The sequence below is a fragment of the Pocillopora verrucosa genome, chromosome 6 (genome assembly GCF_036669915.1).
Source record: "Pocillopora verrucosa isolate sample1 chromosome 6, ASM3666991v2, whole genome shotgun sequence".
NCBI classification, from domain to species: Eukaryota; Metazoa; Cnidaria; class Anthozoa; order Scleractinia; family Pocilloporidae; genus Pocillopora; species Pocillopora verrucosa.
The window spans coordinates 13,514,345-13,535,938 of NC_089317.1; the positions used below are offsets into that span (position 1 = coordinate 13,514,345).

At 40.1% G+C, this 21,594-nt stretch overlaps 1 protein-coding gene and 4 pseudogenes across 1 annotated transcript; 3 read left to right on the forward strand and 2 right to left on the reverse strand.

Moving 5' to 3' along the window:
* Nucleotides 1-2,650: 2,650 nt before the first annotated feature.
* Nucleotides 2,651-4,153, forward strand: LOC136282055 (uncharacterized; annotated as a pseudogene).
* A 195-nt stretch (nt 4,154-4,348) lies between these two features.
* On the reverse strand, nt 4,349-8,957 carry LOC131779837 (ras-interacting protein RIP3-like; annotated as a pseudogene).
* Nucleotides 8,958-12,195: 3,238 nt separating this feature from the next.
* Nucleotides 12,196-12,963, forward strand: LOC136281875 (uncharacterized). Its single transcript, XM_066168916.1, has one exon. The coding sequence runs from the start codon at nt 12,196-12,198 to the stop codon at nt 12,961-12,963; it is 768 nt and encodes a 255-aa protein (XP_066025013.1).
* Nucleotides 12,964-13,095: 132 nt separating this feature from the next.
* LOC136281876 (uncharacterized) lies at nt 13,096-16,419 on the forward strand (annotated as a pseudogene).
* A 1,839-nt stretch (nt 16,420-18,258) lies between these two features.
* On the reverse strand, nt 18,259-19,017 carry LOC136281877 (uncharacterized; annotated as a pseudogene).
* Nucleotides 19,018-21,594: the final 2,577 nt, after the last annotated feature.

Sequence of the window (21,594 nt, forward strand, 5' to 3'; positions counted from 1 at the left end):
GTCATTTCGCTGGTTTTCCCGTCGTGATCAAAACGCCTAAGATTTGCGTTCATTGGACACTTATAAACGAGATAATGCTGTTTGGAATGATTTCAGAACTCATTTCCAGGATAACCAGGTTCCTTTCTTTGTTTTATTCAGTGAATTTGTGAAAATTTACCGCTACATTTATTCTGGATTCCCGAAAGGAAACACGATCGTCAGCAAGCGATCTAAGATTTTAGGGCTCAGTTACCTTTTGTAATTGAGCGTGGCTTTAAGCAACGTAAGGGCTTTTCTTTGATACATTTCTTAAGTCATGTATGAAAACTCTAAGAATGGCTGCTGTTAATTTTCTTGTGAATTAATTCATCAACAAATTAAACTTGCTTCATGTCGAAGTTTATCAAAATGAAACAACACGGAGGTTACATGCTATATTATTCGGTGTTATTTGATGTTATTATCGTTTTAACCGTGATTAAAAAGAGTTCTGCGAATTGAAGTCAGAGATAAAAAGAAATTTGAGAGTAGCTCGGGTTCGCACTTTTTTATGTCTTTAGTTTTGATCAGCGCCGGTAAAAACTTAGACAAGAAAGTCATCTACGAAAGAAAATAACAATCAACTTGATTTCGGCACGGCTTTCTAAATCTATGAATTTGATTCAGTCTTGAACGAATTTATTCTTTAAAAAAATGAAATTAAACAAAAACAAAATAAAACAGGAACGAAGTCTGATTCCTCAGTCTAACCGTTTCGTTGGTGACTAGTTTGAGTGCATTTCATTCGTTCATGGTTAAACGGGAACTCATTGTAAACAACTCTATCGTTGGGTCGCTTGATCTCTACATGTTTTCGCCATAACTTCTGATAACTCCGTTCAAAATGCATTGCAACTCTAAGAAGGTGGTGCTTAAAAGAGGTGTACTGTCATGATTATATAGAATATTCGGTAAACAAGGGAAAAAACGGCGACGATTTCAATTCCAAATTATACTTTACAAAATTATCAAGAAAAACGAGTAGTGCTGAAATCTAGAAGCACGAATCGAAATGACAGGGGCTTTAAAATTTGATAGATGAATCTACAGACTCGAGACTTAACTGGAATGAAATAATTTCAAAGTTTAATCGCCCATGTGGATTCATATTAACAACTCACTTGTAGTAAACTATCCTCGGTTTGTGCTTGTTACACTCTCACAGAGGATAATTTCGTTGTCCTTCAAGTGGTCTATGAAGCCGAAAATTCGAAGATGATAACGATCCTAAAGAGCCAAACATAACGTGGACGGTTCGTTGAAACGACTGCTAAGTCACTTTTCAACACAACGCGACGGCATTCTCGACCCAGTTTTTTCTCGGCATTTTTGCTGCGCGCGCCGTTCTGAAATGAAGTTCCCGTCCTCTTGCTAAACCACTCTAGTATCGGACTGGCGTGTCGTGCGATTAGCGCGCGCGCACTGAGACATTTAAATTTGACTAGTTCGTAAGCAAGTTACGTGTACGATTTCTCGCGTGTATGTTTTCTAAGTTTTAGTCGCATTTTGGAGGTTTTTTTTTTTTTAGTTTGTATTTTAAGCCGTTACCGTTTTACCGTCTGTTTACCGATTAAACGTGCCTGCTTTCAAAGGAGATTTTCGTTATCGCTTTCGAACATTTCTGGCGACCACGATGGGAGAAAGGTATGAACTGGTGTTTGTTTGAGGTTTCATTTGCGATTTGAGTTTTTGAGTTTTTGAGTTTTTGAGTTCTAAGTTGCGCAGTATGGCTTCCGAATCCAAGGACAGCGATGTTACCAAAGTGAATGGAGTCGACAAACAGAGGCAAAACAACGTTCTCTTAATTCAGATTAAAAGAAGAAAACGCTCCGCAAAGACAAAAGTGACAAAACTCAGGCATGAGTTAGAAAAACTATGGGTGAAGGATTCCGAAGTAATGGGCATAGAAAGTATGATTGAGCAGTTGTGGGCAGCCCTTGAAGACGCTAAAGAAATTTTAGAGGAACTGTTCGCCTTCTATGTCGAAGTCGGAGATGACACTGGGAAAAACGAAGCTTTTAAAGGGTCAGAAACCATCGAAAAAGACGTACAAAGAGCGATCGAAGCGGGACAAAGTGCGATCAAAGTCCGCGTGTGCAAAGTCATGAATATGATAACGCCATTAAGCGAGAACACGACGGATTGCTACGAGCAATCGGCCCGAGAAGATCAGCTAAACGAGTCACCACAGCCACAACGACCGAACCCGATATTTGAAGCCGTTAAAAGTTCCAACATTCAGTGGTGACAAAAGAAAGTTTGAAGATTTTTGAGCCCTCTTTAATAGTCTGGTAGAAGAGTCAATGGAGCCAGTAAACTCGAAGATGGCAAGGCTGCAACAATAGAGTGGTTTAGCAAGAGGACGGGAATGTCATTTCAGAACGGCGCGCGCAACAAAAATGCCGATAAGGAACTGGGTCGAGAACGCCGTCGCGTTGTGTTGAAAAGTAGGGACTTTAAGAAACGAGAACGCGGTGGTCTGGAAAATGTTAGGACCGAGAGTGGGGCTGGGGCGAGCACCGCGTTCTAAGCGCGGGAAATATGTAGTTAAGATCAACAACGCGATCATTTAGATTAATAGTTATGGTCTGGAAAACAGTGAAAACGCTTTTCACCTTTCCCTACAAGAATGACTCAAAACTCATTTAAGACTTTACAGGAAGCTTTGCTCCTTTCTCTGGAAGAAAAGCTAATAGATGACGAAGAACTTGCCGTGCTGTATGAAGAATTCACTCCCCAAAACCTTCCGTTTCACCACTGGGATTATGAAAAATTTTCCCTCGAAAACAAAGACCCCGCAGAGTGTAAGGCAGACTTCAGATTTGAAAAGAGTGACATCTCATTGTTGGTGGATGTTTTACAGATGCCTGATACCTTCACATGCCCGAATGGTACCGTTTGTGGTTCAACAGAAGGACTTTGTGTTATACTAAAGCGTTTTAGCTATCCATGTAGGTTGTCTGATATGATTTCTACTTTTGGCCGATCAGTACCCGAGCTCAGCATGATTAGCAATGAAGTTACTGAATGGATGTACAATGCTCATGGCCACAGGATTACCGAATGGAATCATTTCATTATGTCTCCTAACCTACTGCAAACTTACTCTGTAGCATTTCATGACAAAGGTGCCGCCTTGGACAACTGTTTCGGCTTTGTTGATGGAACAGTTCGTCCCATATCAAAACCAGGAGTCAATCAGAGAGCTGTTTATAATGGCCACAAGCGTGTTCACGCTCTTAAATTTCAATCCTTGGCCCTACCAAATGGATTGATTGGCAATCTGTTTGGACCAGTAGCTAACGTTATATTCATTCATTTTTTATAGTGGGATAGTGCCGAAGCTGTTTTTACTTGGATAGACATTTTTATCACTTATGTGAAGTTAAAAGTTAGATTGATTTCTTTTCTCATAAGGTTAAGCTGACGTTTCTTGATGACTTCCTCCCGGTCTCTCAAATCAGAGGTATTTTCAGTAGCTCCCACTCCCTATTTTTATTAGAGGAACTGGTTTTCCTGTCACCACAGACCAATGAATTCTAAATTCTGACTTATAGGCCATAAGTACCTGGACTGCAAGAATAATAGCCAGCCAATCCTATGTTGTTTTTGGCCTACTCACTTACTAAGCTAATCAATGGTCTACATAGGTAACAGTTTGTCAGCCAGCCAATGTGTAACTGATTGTGGTTCAAAATTTATTTTTTTGCTCTTGTTCAGAGGGACGAATGCATGATGCAAGAATGCTGGACACATCTGGCCTCTATGTTGACCTGGCACAGTTCGCCTTTTCCCCTGCTGGACAAGAGAGTGTATCTACGGGGATCTGGCATATCCTCTACGTACCCATCTGCAGTGCCCCTTCAGATATGGGGTGTTAACAAGACAAATGGAAGAGTTTAATGCATATATGAGTTCTGTACATACAAGTGTGGAATGGTAGTTTGGAGACCTTATAAATTATTTCAAGTTTCTAGACTACAAAAAAAATCTCAAAATTGGCCTTAGCCATGTAGGAAAAATGTACATTGTTTGTGCACTTTTGCGGAATGCTTTAACATGTCTTTACCGCAATACGACTGCTGACTACTTTGGCCATCGTCCACCACCACTAATCGATTACTTTAGCTAAAATACTGTAAGAAAAACACCTGTCAATGCCTAAGTTTGCATAAAATCTTGCATAAAATCCTGATTGAACAGTTTTTGCGGGAATGTTACGACAAGCAGATCTAAACAAAGGGGTGGCAAATAATACTTTGAATTCAACATTTTGTGAAAATGTAAATCTTAAAAATTTAAACATTGAGAAATAAAAATTTAATGTCTACTTGTTAAGCATTTTACTCATGACGCCCATGACCTGCTGCATTATGAGCATTTGTTGCTGATGGAATTTTTGCTGTTGCTGTTGATTTTGCAGTTGTTGCTGCTGGTAATGTTGCTGTTGTTGCTGGAACTAATGCTGTTTTTGCAGTTGTTGCTGGTGCATTAGCTTCAGCATATTAGCCTGTTGTTGTTCCTGTCTTCCCTTTTCCAGCTCAAGTTCCTTTTCTCTAATTTCTGCACACTTCTGTGCTCTTTCCTTTAGAAACTCCATGGCATCTCCAGTTTTTCTTCTTGTTCGTTTTGGTTTGTCCTCACCCTCTTCAGCTCCCTCTGAAGCCCTTTTTTTGCTTTGGGAAAGCATTTCCATAGCTTTCATTCTTGCATCTTCTGCTTTACCTTTGTCAGCTTTATCCTTACTACATGTATCTGTGGGAGAACTCTCTCAAGTGCAATTATTTGCTTTATATAATAAGCTCAGTTATGCACGCATTGTGATTGGTTCTCACTTATGATCTATTGGAGGACAGACGTATAGATGACGTCATCATTAAAACTTTTTTCAATTCTTTATTACATAAAACAAATAGATTCCAAGTTGCCGTGCGTCTGTTCAATAATAGATCACAAAATACGTCAAAATGTGTTTGTTCTTACCAAATTTTGACGTCATCTGTGATCTATTACTGAACAGACACACGGCAACTTGGAATCTATTTGTTAAGTATTAGGTCATCTAATTCATTTGGCTCATCTGGGGATATTCCTGAAGGTTTTTTTTTTTCAGCTCTGATTTTTTTCTTGTACTTGTTTACCAAGACATTTATGTGGTCCCGGATGGCTCTGTGGTCAAAATTAAATTGTGGGGAATCACATTTGTTTAGAACATCTACAATTTTCTTCCAAGTTTCACCGCGCTAGGGAGTCCCCTTTTTGTATATGTAAGGATTTTCAAACACCTTCTCTGCACAGTATAATATTGTGCTGTTCAGTCCAGTACATTACATTGCTATGTGAAAACAAAAACAAAGAGAATATTAGAATAAAATTCACTCCAAAAAAAACCTTTCTTTTGAATTGAAACTAAATGCTGTTAATCTCAAAGCTAGTTTTTATGCTTTTTCAAAAAAGTGAGATTTTTCTTTAATGACATCTAAAGCTCACAAATCTAAAGAGCGGCCTTGCTGAGTGAGGGGGACCTCACCCATAACTTTACACTTTTAAGATTAACAGCAGTGGAATAATGCATTCAACTTTTTATCAATTATCAAAACTTCACATGAGATGGGCAACAACATCTAACCTCAAATAAAATCTCTTTTTAGTTCTGATTTTTCTTGATTTGTTTTCAGTTCAGAGTATTATCTAAAACTTGGCTCGTTAGTAACAATTTCAAAGAAATAAAAATATGAAAATAACACAATGGCAGAAATGTCAAAGTCTTACCTTTTGAAATGCTACGCTTTATGACAGTAGTCAAGGTAAAGAACTAATTAAACTTATGTTTCCTCTTATAGTCAGTATAGTGGGCGTTTTTGAAAGTTAGCTTTAATACGCTGTGTCTAGTTGAGTTTTAATCACACAATATCAGGAAATTCAATTTCAGATCATCATGAATTATCAAGCCTGGATCTGGTAGAGACTCAACTGATAAACAGAATAGTCTTAGATAAATTATTTATGAAGCTAAAATCGATCATCCGTTGATGGAACAACCGATAAAGTTTTATTCTGATATTTCACATTGGAGCTCTTTGGATTAATCAAAACAAAATGAAGACCAAGTAGAATGATAAGACGCCTGATAACTAAATTGTATCATGCATGAGAATAGCCGCATGAATGCAGTAATAATTTCCTTTAACTGTGAAGGAAAATGAGACTTTGGGAAATATTTCAAGGATAATTAGATGACTTACTTTGAAGATCTTCTAGACGACATTCACTTCACCATAAGCTTGCTCACCTTGAGGAAAGAAAACGTTTTAAACCATTCAACTTTGGTCCTTTTAGTTTCAAAAATGATGCCTAACCCATGAAGAGGCAATAAATTTTAAGTTCCAATTGACAGAATAGTTGCGATAGACGGTTAATTATAGTGTTTTGCTCTAAATAACAAGGCTCATTACTTACGTTTTCAAGACGACGCCAAATCTCTTCAGTCCGCGTTCTCGAGAGCGGGAGAAAACGCCACGCACATGCGCTCTTCATCCGAAATTGGAAAAGTCACTTCCGGTCGCGTCTCCGACCTACCGCGTCCTCGGTTCTTAAAGTCCCTAGTGATTTAGCAAGGGAAACGTGCAGCAAATTCTTGTTCTAGAATATCAATTGACTATCGTTAAAATTCTTGTCGTAAATTTTAAGTTAATCAGCTACAATTTAGGGCAACGAAATTAATGTTACTGTATACCACTGGTCAAACGCCGACGAAGACGACTACGGCACGAGTTATTCGTTAGAACTTGGTTTGGATACCAAATGAGGTGAATTTAAAATTCTACTTTTATTTAAACAACATTTGGGAGGGCAGTTTTATTTCAATTTCTGTAGAATTTAGCCCATTAAATGTGTTCTTGTGAAATTTGTGTAATATTCGTCATCTTTTCATGCGAGTTGTTTTCGAGAGAACGGCTTTCGTGATCTCTGTAATGCGACTCCTTGGTAGCTTCCCATATCGCAGATCATGGCAAGTGGTGGTTTAAGCTCCGTGCGCGATGCTTTGTTAACAGGCAGCTTCTATGATGTTATTGACGATGACGAATTTGTTCTTCTATATGACGCCTATTCGTCAAAACCTATTTTCCCATACTGGAAATTCCCCAGATTCAGTGAAGACGAGAGGAGCGATGTGGAGTGCAAGATCGAGCTTAGATTTGCGAAGAAACATCTGACTGAATTATGTGAATTTTTAGGAATTCCGGAAAAAATTACTTGCGTGCAAAGAACAGTATGTAGTGGGATGGAGGGCCTGTGCATTTTGTTGAAGGGGTTGGCATACCCTTGTAGATACACAGACATGGTACCCCGCTTTGGCAGGAATCCGACCGAGCTTTGCTTAATCTTCAACACTACGATTGATTTTATCTACGATAATCATAAGCATCGACTAAACGTCTTGGTGCTCCATTAGGCAAATTGTTTTGGATTTATTGATGGTACTGTGCGTGGAATAGCGAGGCCACAAGAAAAACCAAAGGGTTATGTGCAATTGCCACAAGAGAATACATTCCATAAATTTCAGTGTTGTCATCCCAAACGGGTTAATTGCAAACCTTCATGGCCCCTTTGATGGTAAAAGACACAACAGCACAATGCTTCAACAAACAGGCATTCTCAATGAGTTTCGGAGGGTGGCGTTTCATAATGGGAATCTTCTTTGTCTTTATGGTGATCCTGCATACCCGTTGGGTGTTCACCTTCAGGCCCCTTTTAAAAACATTCAACTCACTCCACAAATGGTTTTGTGCAATGCGGCCATGAGTGAAGTAAGAGTTGCAGTTGAGTGGCTTTTTGGTAATATTACAAACTATTTTAAGTTTATTGATTTTAAAAGCCAATTACAAATTAACTTGAGTTCAGTGGGGAAATTTAACATTGTCTGTGCCCTTTGGAAAATGCGTTGACCTGTCTGTATAGTAACATTATGTCAGAAAAGTTTAAAGTTCAACCGCCTTCTTTACAGGACTACTTCCAATAATTTGAATTTGTTTCATTTTGTACTTTAGCCAATAGAAGAGTTACAGATACTGATGTTGGAGGGTTAAAAATTTAAAGAAAATTGTATAAGTAATAACTTGTATATTGTAACCTTTTTTTTAGGGCTTTCTATGAGTGCAAAGGATTGTAGATCCAAATTTGTAAAATAAGCTGACAAGTGAAAAAATACTTTCTTCAGTAGAAATAAACATCAGCACAATCTACATGTGTGGACATTTCTGTTTACACTTAATACTTTTGTGACATTTATGCAAATTTTTGTGCCATCGTGGATTTAATCAATTAGTTCACTTGCTACCTTAGGTCATGGAAGTTCTTGAAAAGTAATGGAAATTTTCATAGCTCAAAAGTGTATTACCCCTGGCCCCTGGTTAACGTGTACCAATTACTTTATCTGGTAAACACAACATTTGTTTTATGATTGTATACAGTGTATTTTAATGATAAAAGTTGTAATTTTCTATTTTATTTGTAAAATGGCCTGCTGCCCAAAAATTTTATTTAATAAATAAAGATAATCATTATAATTGGCTTTTACAATACAAAATATACTCTATTTGATTAAAAATTAAATAACATACAAAACTCAGATAATGACATTGCATTCAATGCTGATGTACATCAAACCCAAACCCTTAATCTATCTTAAATTGTTGCTGAAACACAGTTTGATGTGTCAAAACTTGCATCATTTGATGCTGCAACATGGCAAATTGTTGTTGTTGTTGTTGTTGTTGGCTGTGCTGTTGTTGCTGTTGCTGCATTTGTTGCAGCAGTTGTTGAAATAATTTCATTTGCTCATTTTGAGCTTGCATTTTAGACATAAACTGTTCAGTTTGAGCTCTTTGGGCTTCTCGTTCTTCCCTTCTTTCTTGAAGTTCTTGCTCCTTCATCTCTCGCATATTCTCTCCTTTTTCTCTCAACTACTCTATTGCCTCTCCTGATCTTCTTCTTTTTTTCTCCTTTTTCCCTTCATCCTTTTCTGTTTCTTCTTGTCTTTTTTTGGTTTGACTGAACCTTTCCATTGCTCTCTCCCTCATCTCTATTGCCTTCTTTTTCTTCCCTTCTACCAGTTTGTTGGCCTCATCCTTCTGCTCCTTTGTCTTCTCAGATTCCATCTCCAATTCCACCAACTCCTCCACCAGCTTTTCAGCTTCACTCATTTCTTTATCTCCACCACCACTCTCTCTCTCATCTTGTCTAACCTTAACACAGCCAGTGTAACAGATATGATTAGAGAACTAGGATGGGTCACATTAGAAAAAAGACTATGAAGAACAGACTAACACAAATGTGTAAAATCAGATATAATCTTCCTGACAATAAATCAGAAATATATTTAAGATTTTGTGATGAGACCTGTACATGTGGAAGCTGTATAATAAAATATAACATTCCAACAAAAGATTGGCTAAAACAACTAAATATTCTGCCAAAGTACTCCTATTATCAAATACTGTGTCATCTGGTAAAACACATGGCTAATTTGCATTATTTTATATTTTCAATTTGTTTTGTATATTTTAATTTCTTCGCGTTCAAAATTGCACTCTAAAAAAAAGTTTAAACTTATTTATAAGACATTAAATTTCATCCTCACTTTTTCTTTAGGCCAGGGCTTTCTGAGCTGCTTGCGTCCATTGTAAAAATAGCATCAACAACCACTGAAAAAAAAGTTGCATCGATTTTATTGTATCGACTGCTCGACCTTCTCATGCTGTTTATACTAAAACACGATAAATTGCGAAAGTTATTGTTCTAAGATTTGTCAGAGTACCTTTAAAAGATGTTCAAAAACTCATTAATAATTCATAAGCTCATTAACCTATCAAATGGTAGATAATACATCACGTGCAGTGACTTTATATCGATAAACCTCATCCTTATTAGTATGCGGTGTTTTATCAGATATAAAGACAATGCACGTGACTAATGAATATTAATTAATTATCAACACAGAAACTGACACAACAAATGTCACTGTCACTGTACGTGTTGACTTTGGGATAGCATTCTCGATTAAATTCCTCTCTTCCTCCGCATTTTTAGGCTTCCGAAAAGCTCTGGAAAAGGACGCCATGTCCTCTTCGGTTTGTAGAAGAAAAGTACAAAACACGTGTGAGATTTGATTTTCTTGCATACTAATTTAATCCCTAATGTTTTTCTCGTATGCTAATTTCTAACGTTCACAAAAGCATAATTGTTATGAACTCTCTTGACACACGCTTTTCCAAGAATGTTTTTGAAGCCGTTCAAAAAACTCGCAGCACGTGTTTTATCGGGTCAAAAACCACTCGGTCACGCCTCGTGGTTTTAAACCCGATAAAACACTCCTGCTCGTTTTTTAAACATTACAAAAACTGTGAAAGAGAAGAACCCATACCTCGGGAAAAAAAACCATCTGAGAGGCCTGATATTAATGATGGGTTGTTAATTAATTGAGCAGAGCACTTTTGACAACGCGCCCAGAAAAAAAAAACTACAGTGAGAAACACCTATCCTGGAAATTATTTTTCGATAATTCTATGCGATTCTTTTACCTTTTAAACTGGTTTAATGAAGGCAAATTCAAGGCGTCTTGATGAGGACGGGAAAACCTACCAAATGCTGTCCTAAACTTGTGCGAGACCGGCAACGCCATCACCGGAAGTCGTATTAGACTCGTGTCCAGACTATCCGCGCTCTTTCCCGTTCTGAAATAACCTTCCCGTCCTCTTGCTAAACCACTCTAATGCCTTACAGGGAACACCTGGGAAGACATCCATGGTTTCGGAGTCACCGTCCACGAATGCGAGGAAGCCAAAGAGATATTAAAAACGAAGTGTGGAGGTACGCGCCGGCTTCTGCGAGCCTACTTGGATCAACTAGAACAAGCGCCTTTAATAGGAACTAACGACATTTACGCATTGGAGAAGTTTGCTGACCTTGTTAGAATTACAGTGGTAAAGTTACAGACCGTGAGAGATATTCGAAAAAGTTCAAGTTTATGTGCTCAATGACACCGTCAAAACATAAGAGTCCATGCCAATAAAAATTGAAATCGAAAGTGTAGATGGCAGGTTTTCAAAGGAAATAAGAGCAAAAACGTGTCCGCAGAAAGTCACTGGCAATTACAGAGTTGTGAACTGGAACCACCATAAGAATAAATGGCTGCATCTGACACAGTGCAATTTTCCCAAGCCGGCAAATGATGGACTCGTCGATCTTTTGATTGGCATTGATAAAGCTGAAGTCCATTATTCACACGTTGATCTCCGTGGAAAAAATGGCGGACCTATCACCCGACTCGGACCACTTAGGTGGAGCTGTATTGGTGCGCCTGACGAAAACGAGACCGCGAGAACACGATCTCACGTTATCCGTTCCTTGTTCACTAGAGAACCTTCATGGAGCGAGGGAAAAGAATCCTGTTGTGAAGTCGACAACAGCTTGAAGAGATTATGGGAAATCGAGATGTCTAGCACAGACTGCGATGACAGACCCGTACTCACCGAAGAAAGACTAGCCTTAAGCAAAGTGAAAGATTCCTTCAAGTACGAAAATGAAAGATGTCTTGTAGCCGTCCCTTGGAAAGAAAACAAACCCGATCTCCCTGACACTGAACCCATGGCACTCTCTCGCCTCCGAAGCACTAAAAGAAATCTCAAGAAAAACAGCCGCGTTGCTGAAGAATATCAAGCAACTACTCAGGCCTATGTTGAAAAGGGATACTTACGAAAGGTACCCTCAGAAGAACAGCCGCCAGCTAACGTATGGTATTTGCCCCATTTTCTGGTCGTGAGAATGGATAAATTGACATCGAAGGTTTGAATCGTATTCTACTGTGCCACTGATCCGTGTTGGGCCGAAATTACAGCAAGATCTTTTCAACGTCCTTACCCGTTTCCGTCGAAATCTTTTTCGTGTCGCTTGCAACATAAAAGAAATGTATCTCCAGATGGATATTAAGGAGGAGGACTGATCCCACTTCCGACTGTTTTGGAGAGACCTCGACCCTAATCGAGAACCAGACGTATTCCAAGAACCAGACGTATTCGAGCCGTGTAGTGTTTGGAAAGAATTCCGCCCCTATGGAGTCGCAGTAAAGACCACTATTCCCTTGGCACTGAGACCGTCCTTAAGTCAACCTATATGGACGATTCTATTGACAGTGTTGAAAATGTTGATGAAGGAATGGAGCTGTACCGTCAATTGAAAGCACTATGGGGAGTTGCCGACATGCAAGCCAGGAAGTGGATCTCTAATTCACCGAAAGTTATTGAAGTGATACCGACAGAAGAGCGCACCACAGAGATCGTGATTAACAGCGGTCAAGATCCGATAACGAAGAGACTTGGAATTTCGTGGAACAGTACTAAAGATGTGTTTACCGTCACCGCTTCCGCAGTTCCCCCAGAATTTCAGACAACGAAGCGAAATGTCCTGCGTAAAGTAGCAACGATTTTTGACCTGCTGGGATTTGCATGCGGGGATTGGTTGGAGCAATTGAAAAGTCTGCAAGAGGTGAAGATTCCCCGGTGTCTACGACGTCCAGAGCCTGTCAAGTCGAAGTGCATTGTGATATTTGTTGATGCCTCTCAGCAAGCTTATGGTGCAGCTGTCTATATGCGCTGCGAATACGATAATGATACCGTAACCAGTCGCCTGATTGCAGCTAAGAGTAAAGTGGCGTTGTTGACCCCGATGACAGTACCCAAACTGGAACTCATGGGTGTGATTTTAGGCCTGCATTTAACACAGTCCTTGCTGATGGTCTTAGAAGCACTAATGCAGAGCGTGACGTTCTACTCTGACAGTACAGATGTCCTATGGTGGATTCGAGGGCGCGGAAGAGACTTCCGACCGTTCGTAGCCAACTGCATTGGTGAAATACAGATGTTCACTGAACCGTCGCAGTAGCAGCATGCCTCTACCGTAGAGAATCCAGCCGAATTATGCACAAGAGGGGTCTCGCCTTCAGAGTTAGCCGAATGTTCCTTGTGGTGGAATTGCCCTAATTGGCTTTTAAATTATTTCAGTGAGTGGTCAAAGATGAAAGTCCCGGATAGACCTAGTAAAATGCCAGAGATAAGAACCTCAAAGAGGAAAGAGGACACAAATGTCTGTGCAACCCTTATGACGTGTAACCTTCGGAAAGAAATTGATCCGAAACGGTATTCCAGTTGGATGCGTTTGGTTTGAGTTGACGCGAGAGTGAGAAGAGTACTACACAACATGCGCAACAGAGACAACAGGAATGCAAGTATGGAACTGTTGCTCGAAGAAATAAAGGATGCTGAAGAGGAAATACTGCGCGTAGCAGAGTGCGAAGCTTTCCGTAATGAGGAAGCCGCTTTGAGCTCAAGGAAACCGATACCAAAGAAAAGCCAGTTGATAAAGCTTAACCCCTGCATCGGCGACGATGGAGTTATCCGGAGTGATGGTTGATTAAAATTTAATTTGCACGTAAATGACGCTAGTGATCGATCTGCACAACGGTTTCTCCGTCTACTTGAAGCTTTTAACTTGAAGCAACACGTCTGGGCTCCCACCCACAGAAGTGGTAACACCCTAGATCTGGTCATCACCAGAAATGATGAGAGTACAGCTCGGGACTTTGATGTTTTTGATCCTGTCATTTCTGACCATTACGTTGTCAGCTGTTCTCTGGTACAACTTAAAAAAGCGTTCGAGCGTAAAGAAGTCAATTATCGAAAACTGAAGTCAATTGATCTCCAAGAGTTGAGAGACGACATCTCTGATTCACCTCTAATTAGCACAGTCGATGAAGCCGGTCATGATCTAGAGTCTCCCTTAACGCTTTACAATACCACGCTGATTGGCCTGCTCTATAAGAACGCACCCCTGAAAACGCGCACTATAACGAATCGCCCTTCAGCACCTTGGTACACTGAAGACATCCGTGAGGAGAAACAAAAAAGAAGGGCACTGAACGACGTTGGCGAAGGACTGGACTTACGGTTGATCGCGAGCGTTTCATTGACCAGTGTCAGGTGGTAAATGAATCAATTTTGCAGGCAAAGACGGCCAATTATTCGAGGATTATTGACGAGAACCAATATGATCCCAAACGCTTGTTCTCTATTTTTGACAAACTTTTTCATCGTAAAAGTGAACCTAAACTACCTGATTCTATGGATGATGAGTCCCAAACAAATACGTTTGCTGATTAATTTATTGAAAAGATCACCACAATACGTGAAGAGTTGCAGGAAAAAAAGGGGTACTACAAACCACGCCCAAGTTGAACTGCTGTACAGTGGCCCTGGGTTTAATCACTTCAAGTCAGTATCATGTGATGAACTGTCTGACCTGGTTCCTAGATCGACTTTGAAGTCCTGCATGCTAGATCCGATACCCGCGTCACTCCTCAAAAACTGCTATGATCTGCTTTTTCCATTTATTACGAAGGTTGTGAACTGTTCTCTGCAGAACTCCACGCTGACTTCAGACATGAAACGAGCCATTGTCTGGCCCTCTCTCAAGAAACCATCACTTGCTATCGACTATATAAGAATCACAGACCGATTTCCAACCTGATGTTTCTCTCCAAATGTTGCGAGAAGGTAGTCGCGAGTTAATTCATTTCCCCTCTGCGAGAAAGTAAACTTGAAGAAATTTCCAATCCGCTTATAAAGTGGGCCATAGCACTGAATCAGCACTGTTGCGAGTGCATAACGATGTGCTACGTGCACTGGATGATGGAAAGTGTGTAATGTTGGTACTGTTGGACCTGTCGGCAGCGTTCGACACAGTGGATCATGGCATCCTACTATCGCGTCTCTCCCAGTGCATTGGTGTTCATGGCTCTGCCTACACTTGGTTGAGTCTTACCTGTCCAGTCGTTCACAGTTCGTCCAAATCAGAGATACTGGTTCTTCTGATCGTCAACTGACCTGCGGTCTTCCCCAGGGGTCTGTGTTGGGCCCAATCCTACATTTGGTCTATACCTCTCCTCTCGGAGCTATCCTGCGTCGCCATGGTGTCAGGTTTCATATGTACGCGGACGACACTGAACTGTACCTTAGCATGAAGACCACTAAAATGGACGATGTTGTGTCTGCGCGCACTAGGGTTAAAGTTTGTTTGCTCGAGCTGAACCAATGGATGCTTTTAAATAATCTCCGGTTAAACAACGACAAGACTGAACTCCTGGTTCTGCATGCTAAACATCGCCCTAAGTCACCATTAGATTCGATTACTGTGGGTGATGCTACTGTCGAGCCCACAACTGGCGCACGGAACATTAGTGCCATCTTCGACGATACCATGAGTTTCGAGGAACACGTCAATGATCTATGCAAGACTGCTTTTTATCACATCAGAAACATCAGTCGCATACGTCCACGCCTTAGTATTGACTCAACCAAATCACTAGTGCATGTATTAGTAATGTCTCGCTAAGATCATTGTGATTCGCTTCTTTATGGTCTACCTGATTATCTTATTCAGAGACTACTATATGTTATGAACGCAGCGGCAAAAGTGATCCCTTGCAAGCAAAAGCTTGATCATGTCACACCACTACTTATTGAGCTACACTGGCTCCCCGTCCATCAGCGTATTATTTTTATGATTTTACCGTACACCTTCAAGGCACTCCATGGTGTGGCTCCAACGTACTTGACTGAGCTCATCAGTCCTTATGTTCCTAGGTGAGTTCTCAGGTCTGCTGACCAACTTCTATTGGAGCAACCAACACACAAGCTCAAATTGACTGGCCTGAGGGCTTTCTCAGTGTGCACGCCTTACCTCTGGAACTCGGTTCCATTTGAGATTAAAAGCAGTGTATCTGTCTCTATTTTTAAAGCTTAGCTTAAGACCTATCTTTTTCGACAAGGATATTTTTAGACTTTAAATTTTTATCTAATTATAGGTTATAATAATTTAACACTGTAGAGCATTTGGGCGTTAGGAAAATGCGCTATAGAAATAAATTATTATTATTATTATTATTAAAGTTCACAGATTTCTCCCATGTGATACTAGATTTCCAATCATTCTGCCTCGTGTACACTGGGTGATGAAACTTAACGCGAAGAACTATCACGAGAGAGGAAACCATGCCGCTGGAGTAAACTTCATTCTTTGCCAGTTGAGTGAGAGATTTTGGATCATCGCCGCACGCGAGGAGATTCGCGAGTGGGATCCCAAGTGTAATGAATGTAGGAGAAGACAGCTCGTCAGATTATGGCATCACTCCCGAAAACGAGGCTCCTTTGTACACTGTTCAAGGACGCAGAAATCTACGACAGAAGAGGTGGCTGTGCCTTTTTACTTGCTTGAAAACTCGAGCAGTTCATTTACGTTCTTAAACGCGTTCGCCCGTTTCATCAGTCGTCATGGAGTTCCTAAGAGGTGATCAGCGACAGAGGCACAAATTTCGTGGGTGCAGTGGGCGAGTTAAAGAAACTAGCCAGCCAGTTAGACCAACGACACCTTCAGAGCAAGACAGCGGAGCTTGGACTGATGGAGATTCAATCCACCAGGTGCCCCACATATTGGAGGAGCCCATGAAGTAATGGTGAAAGCTGCTAAGAAAGCCATTCATGCCGTTGTCTGTAAGCGATTAAGAGCTGATCACTGTGTTCGCTAAGGTGGAATCCCTTCTTAATTCCCGTCTGTTGACTTATCAGAGTTCAAATCCACGAGACGATGTTCCATTGACCCCTAACCATTTCTTACTCGGCCAAATGAGGAGACAGTTTGCGCCTGTGTCCGTTGAAACCACTCCTTTGCATCCGCGTCAACGATGGCGAAAAGTCCAGGACATAATTTTAAGAGTGTGGAGGAGATGGCTCAAGGAATGTATTCCTGCCCTTAACAGCCGACCAAAGTGGACTTCAGAATTCCGAAACCTAAAAGCTGGAGATGTAGTTCTTGTGATTCAGCCTGATACTCCAAGAGGTCATTGGCCGTTAGAACGAATTGCTGAAGTGTATCCTGGACGTGATGGCCACACCTTTGCCGTGTGGCGTCAAAACTGTCGTGAGACCAATAAATAAACTGATTCCGCTTGGAATTAATTGTTAATCACTTATTTAGAAACACACTAGGACTACCTCCCAGCGTGGGGAGGGGGAAAATGTTAAGACCAAAGTATCGGGCTGGCGTGTCGTGCGACTAACGCGCAGGCGGAGGCGCAGAGATCGTAAGATCCCTCTGAAACCTTAACAGGAATCTGACAGAAGGAAAGTTAGTGAAATTAGAAGAGAAGGTTAGAGCAGAACTATATAAAATAGAGATAAAAAGTAATGATTTTGTTCATGATGACCACAACTTTGTGTTCAATTATTTGGGAAAAAATCAAATAGATGAATGGGCTAAGACCATTTGAAAGTCTTTTTTAACACATGCCCTAAATTGTCTTTTTTCTTCAACAGGTTCTGAACTGGGGAAAGGAAATGGTAGCTATGGCAGGAAGTGGTTCTGGCTATCTTGGCACTATTATCATCACCCTATATATGTATACGCTTATCTATCGTGCACTTGCTATGTTGAGGAGGCATGGCAGCCTTTGCCTATTTAGTGGACAAGGTGAGTATGTCTTTTAAGCTAACTGCCAAATATGGAACTAGAGTAAACTTCTTTGCGTCAAATGTTACCTTACAATTTATACCTACCATGAAATGTACTTGAAATAAACATGGTTGATGTCTTTAAAAGCACTGTTTTTGGGTTCTTGCCTGCCCATTCCTCAATCCCTACCTCAAATCCAGACTTTATAAGTAATACAGTATCAGACATGTTGACACATTCCCTTTAGCATGCAGCTCAGCACTATATAGAAATTATGTATGTAGTCCTTTACCTTCTGATTTATGTAACATCCCAAAATAGATGAATATGATGTATGGGAAATGTTGGGACTGATATATGGCATATATATGTTCAACATGATATATATCGCGAATGTTGCTTGTAGATATAGAGTTTCTCTTCTTGTATTCAACTCAAGATCTTACTTGTTTGCTGCGTGAAATATGCAGAGAAATTCCATATCTGTGTATGTCCACGTATCATTCTATATGTATATGTTGACTTTTTTTCCTTATTGTGTTTCTTACCTTGGGAAATATACCCATAGGACCTGCAAGTATTTTTTTCATATTTTACCTATTCGTATTACACCTCAAGTGGGATATTTTACTGACCTGGTTTGACTCCACAGTATTCTCTATGGTAAACTCATTTTTACTTACAACAGATGGACTTGCGATGTACATTTGAGAACACTGAATATTTTGCGAACCTGACACAGCCCAATGGCCATATTGGCCGTTGAAAAGCTGCTAAGTTCCCGATCTCAGATCCCCTATCTCCACGCACAATCCTTGCCGTAACTCCTAACTGTCTTGCGTAGTTTAAGAAATATTGAGCTACTATACGATGGTCGTTGTTTGAAGATGCAACCTCCAGCCATAGGATCCTTCGACTAAAGCCATTAATTGCAGAATCCAAACGGTTTTAGTTTGTCGTTAATGAGCCAGAAGTAATTTGGCCCTTTACACCTGTAAATTCGTCGACGTAATCTATGCTGTGACCTATGCTTCACCCCTTTAGGATTAAAACCCTCAAAACATGTCGAACGACTTCCCGCGTAGTAATAAGACCGTGCTGATTGATGCATTTTCGATATCCGAGAAGGCTTCCACTCCCCCTCAGTTCCTCCTCGACTGCTTCTACCACTTCATTCAAATTACTTCGACGCCAGCGTCTTGTACATCCCAACCGTCTGAGTATTCTTTTCAGTTGTCTTAACGAGATCCCGATACCATGTACACTTACGAGAAATAATGCGATTTCTGGTGCAGTAAGCCCGAGACTTAAATAGTTCTCGATTATCTCGTCACGCATTATTGCATTGTTCCTTATTGCAGGAGAGTAAGATGGAAGCACTGCCAGCGACGTAGAGCACACCATAATGAAAGTGAAAACGGCGAAAAACTTCATAGCTATACTGTACAGCCAAGGCAAAACAGACTACCGATTATTGATAGGAGTTCACGTTCTTTTCAAATAAAACAACCTGGGCGCCGACACACGCGGCCTAGCAAGGTTGCCAGGCAGCTAATTCGCAAGAAAGTAGCAGGAAAGTCGCAGCTAAGTCGCAAGAAAGTAGCAAGAAAGTAGCAGCTAAGTAGCAGCTAAGTCGCAGTTAAGTCGCAGCTAAGTTGCAAGAAAGTAGCAAGCCGCAGGTAAGTCGCAAGAAAGTAGCAGGAAAGTCGCAGCTAAGTCGCGAGAAAGTAGCAGGAAAGTCGCAGCTAAGTCGCGAGAAAGTAGCAGGAAATTCGCAGCGAAGTCGCAAGAAAGTAACAGCCAAGTTACAAGTGAAAAAAAAAATAGAGAGAAAAGTGTATTTCCCTTTGAAGCCACTGAACCATATCCCACCCTCATCATTCCCTCAAAATCAAAGCCCACAAAACAACACATCATAAACAAATTCGGTTTACGCGCGCTCATTTGTCACGTGACCTGAATTGAGTAAAACAACAAACACATGTGTTGGTAAGCTATGTAGCTTGACCGAAACAGAATTAACCATGCCTCACTATTGTTGCACCAGAGAATGCTATAATAGCTCTTATCAAAACGGTCTTCCATAGCATAAATTACCACCAGATCGGCCGACCTTATTGTCTGTTTGGATTACAAAAATGAGACGGGATCCTCGATATTTGAACGTCAACGAGCACATCAAGATATGCGGCGAACACTTCGTGATAGAAGACTACCTGAATCCTTATTCAGTGAAAAAACGACTCAAGGACGGTGCAGTTCCTTCACATTTTGCGTGGAATAAAGATAAAAATCAGTCTAAGAAAAGACGCTTCTGTTAAGAAAAGCTGTTTACTCACTATACTGGATTTAATTCTCATGGTGAGTCCATGAACACGTTGCAGTTTTTATTGCCAAACCTAGATAGAAAACTGTTAATTTACTGGGATAGTGAAGCAAGAAAAAGTACTGTCACCGATACAGAAACAAATGTTTGATGGTGATTATGACGACCCAGATGATTTTAACGATGAAGAGCAAAATTACATTAGTTTAATACCTCCTGCAGCACACAAACTGCCAGTCGAGGATAAGTACCTTCTTGTACTAATGAAACTTCGAACGGGTGTAAGCGTCGTTGATCTGGGAGAAAAATTTAATATTGCCGAGAGTACGGTTAACAATATATTCCTTACCTGGATAAACTATCTGTATGTCACACTTGGAAGCATTAAAATATGGCCACACAGAGATATTATTTTACAAAAACGCACCTGCAGAGTTCTTTGAGAAGTATCCAAATAAAATTGCGATTATTGATGCAACTGAACTGATGATTGAAGTCCCAAGTGCACTTCAGAAGCACAGTGAAAGTTACAGTACATATAAATCTCACACAACATTAAATTGTCTTCTTGGTGTCGATCCTAAAGCGGGGATCATGTTTATATCTCAACTCTATGAGGGTTCTATTAGTGATAGGCAAATAGTTCAAAGAAGTGGTTGCATAGATATCCTAGATTAAAAAGTAATGGTCCATGAAATAAATATAGGGGATGCATTCATGGCTAACAAAGGTTTTGATATTCAAAATGATTTAAAGAAACTAGGTTTGCAACTTAATATCCTTCCATTCTCGAAAGACAAGGTTGGTTTTCAAGAAGATGATTTCATTAAAACCCAAACAATTGCAAGGCATCGCATACATGTGGAGAGAACTATTTGCAAAGTTAGAGGGTTTTGAATCTTTCATTCAATCATTCCAGTTTCTATGTTTGGATGTATCAACCAAATATGGACAGTGGCTTGCCTATGTTCAAATTTTCAAAACCCTGTTCTTGCATGACCTAATAATATCATTAAAAAAGCTATTTAAGTAAACAATGTATTCTAAGAAAACTTCTCGGTTTTTCGTCACGTTCTATCTACAGTTTAATTTAACAAAAGATAGATCATTTTTTCAAATGTTAATTCAGCTAGCAGAGTTGAACATGTTACAAGACATAAACAATAGACCAATTTTGATGTAGTAAAATTCATACTTGGCTCGGAGGCTTGTGGGAATAAAACAAAAGAAATGTATTATTGATTACTGAGCCTCATGATGATCTCTTTTGTTTGATTCCCCCAAGCCTCGCAGCCAAGTATGAATTTTAATGTATTGAAATTGGTTTATTGATAAACTATACACCAGTTGAATGTTACAATGAAATAGATGTATCTGTACTGCTTAAAAATGAAAATTAAGAAACTCGCTTTACTTGAGGATTATGTATGGCTATCTACAAGTGCTAATTCTTTATTGATTCCTCAACAGCTTTGAGCTCTCTTTGCTTGCCCAGCAATGAATGAAAGTGCATAATTGAAAAAGAAGTTCTTCAATTTGGGCAACAGCTCATTTTCACAGTATTCAGAATCACAATTAATTCTGTCAACACAGATTTCATTAACGTCTGACAAATCTATACAAAAATCACACCATGATAACCAAGTGAGGGCCAACTGCCCTCGTACTTGAGCCTAATAGAAATG

Coding starts and splice junctions, on each gene's coding strand:
- LOC136281875 (XM_066168916.1), top strand. CDS start 12,196: ATGGACGATTCTATTGACAGTGTTGAAAATGTTGATGAAGGAATGGAG.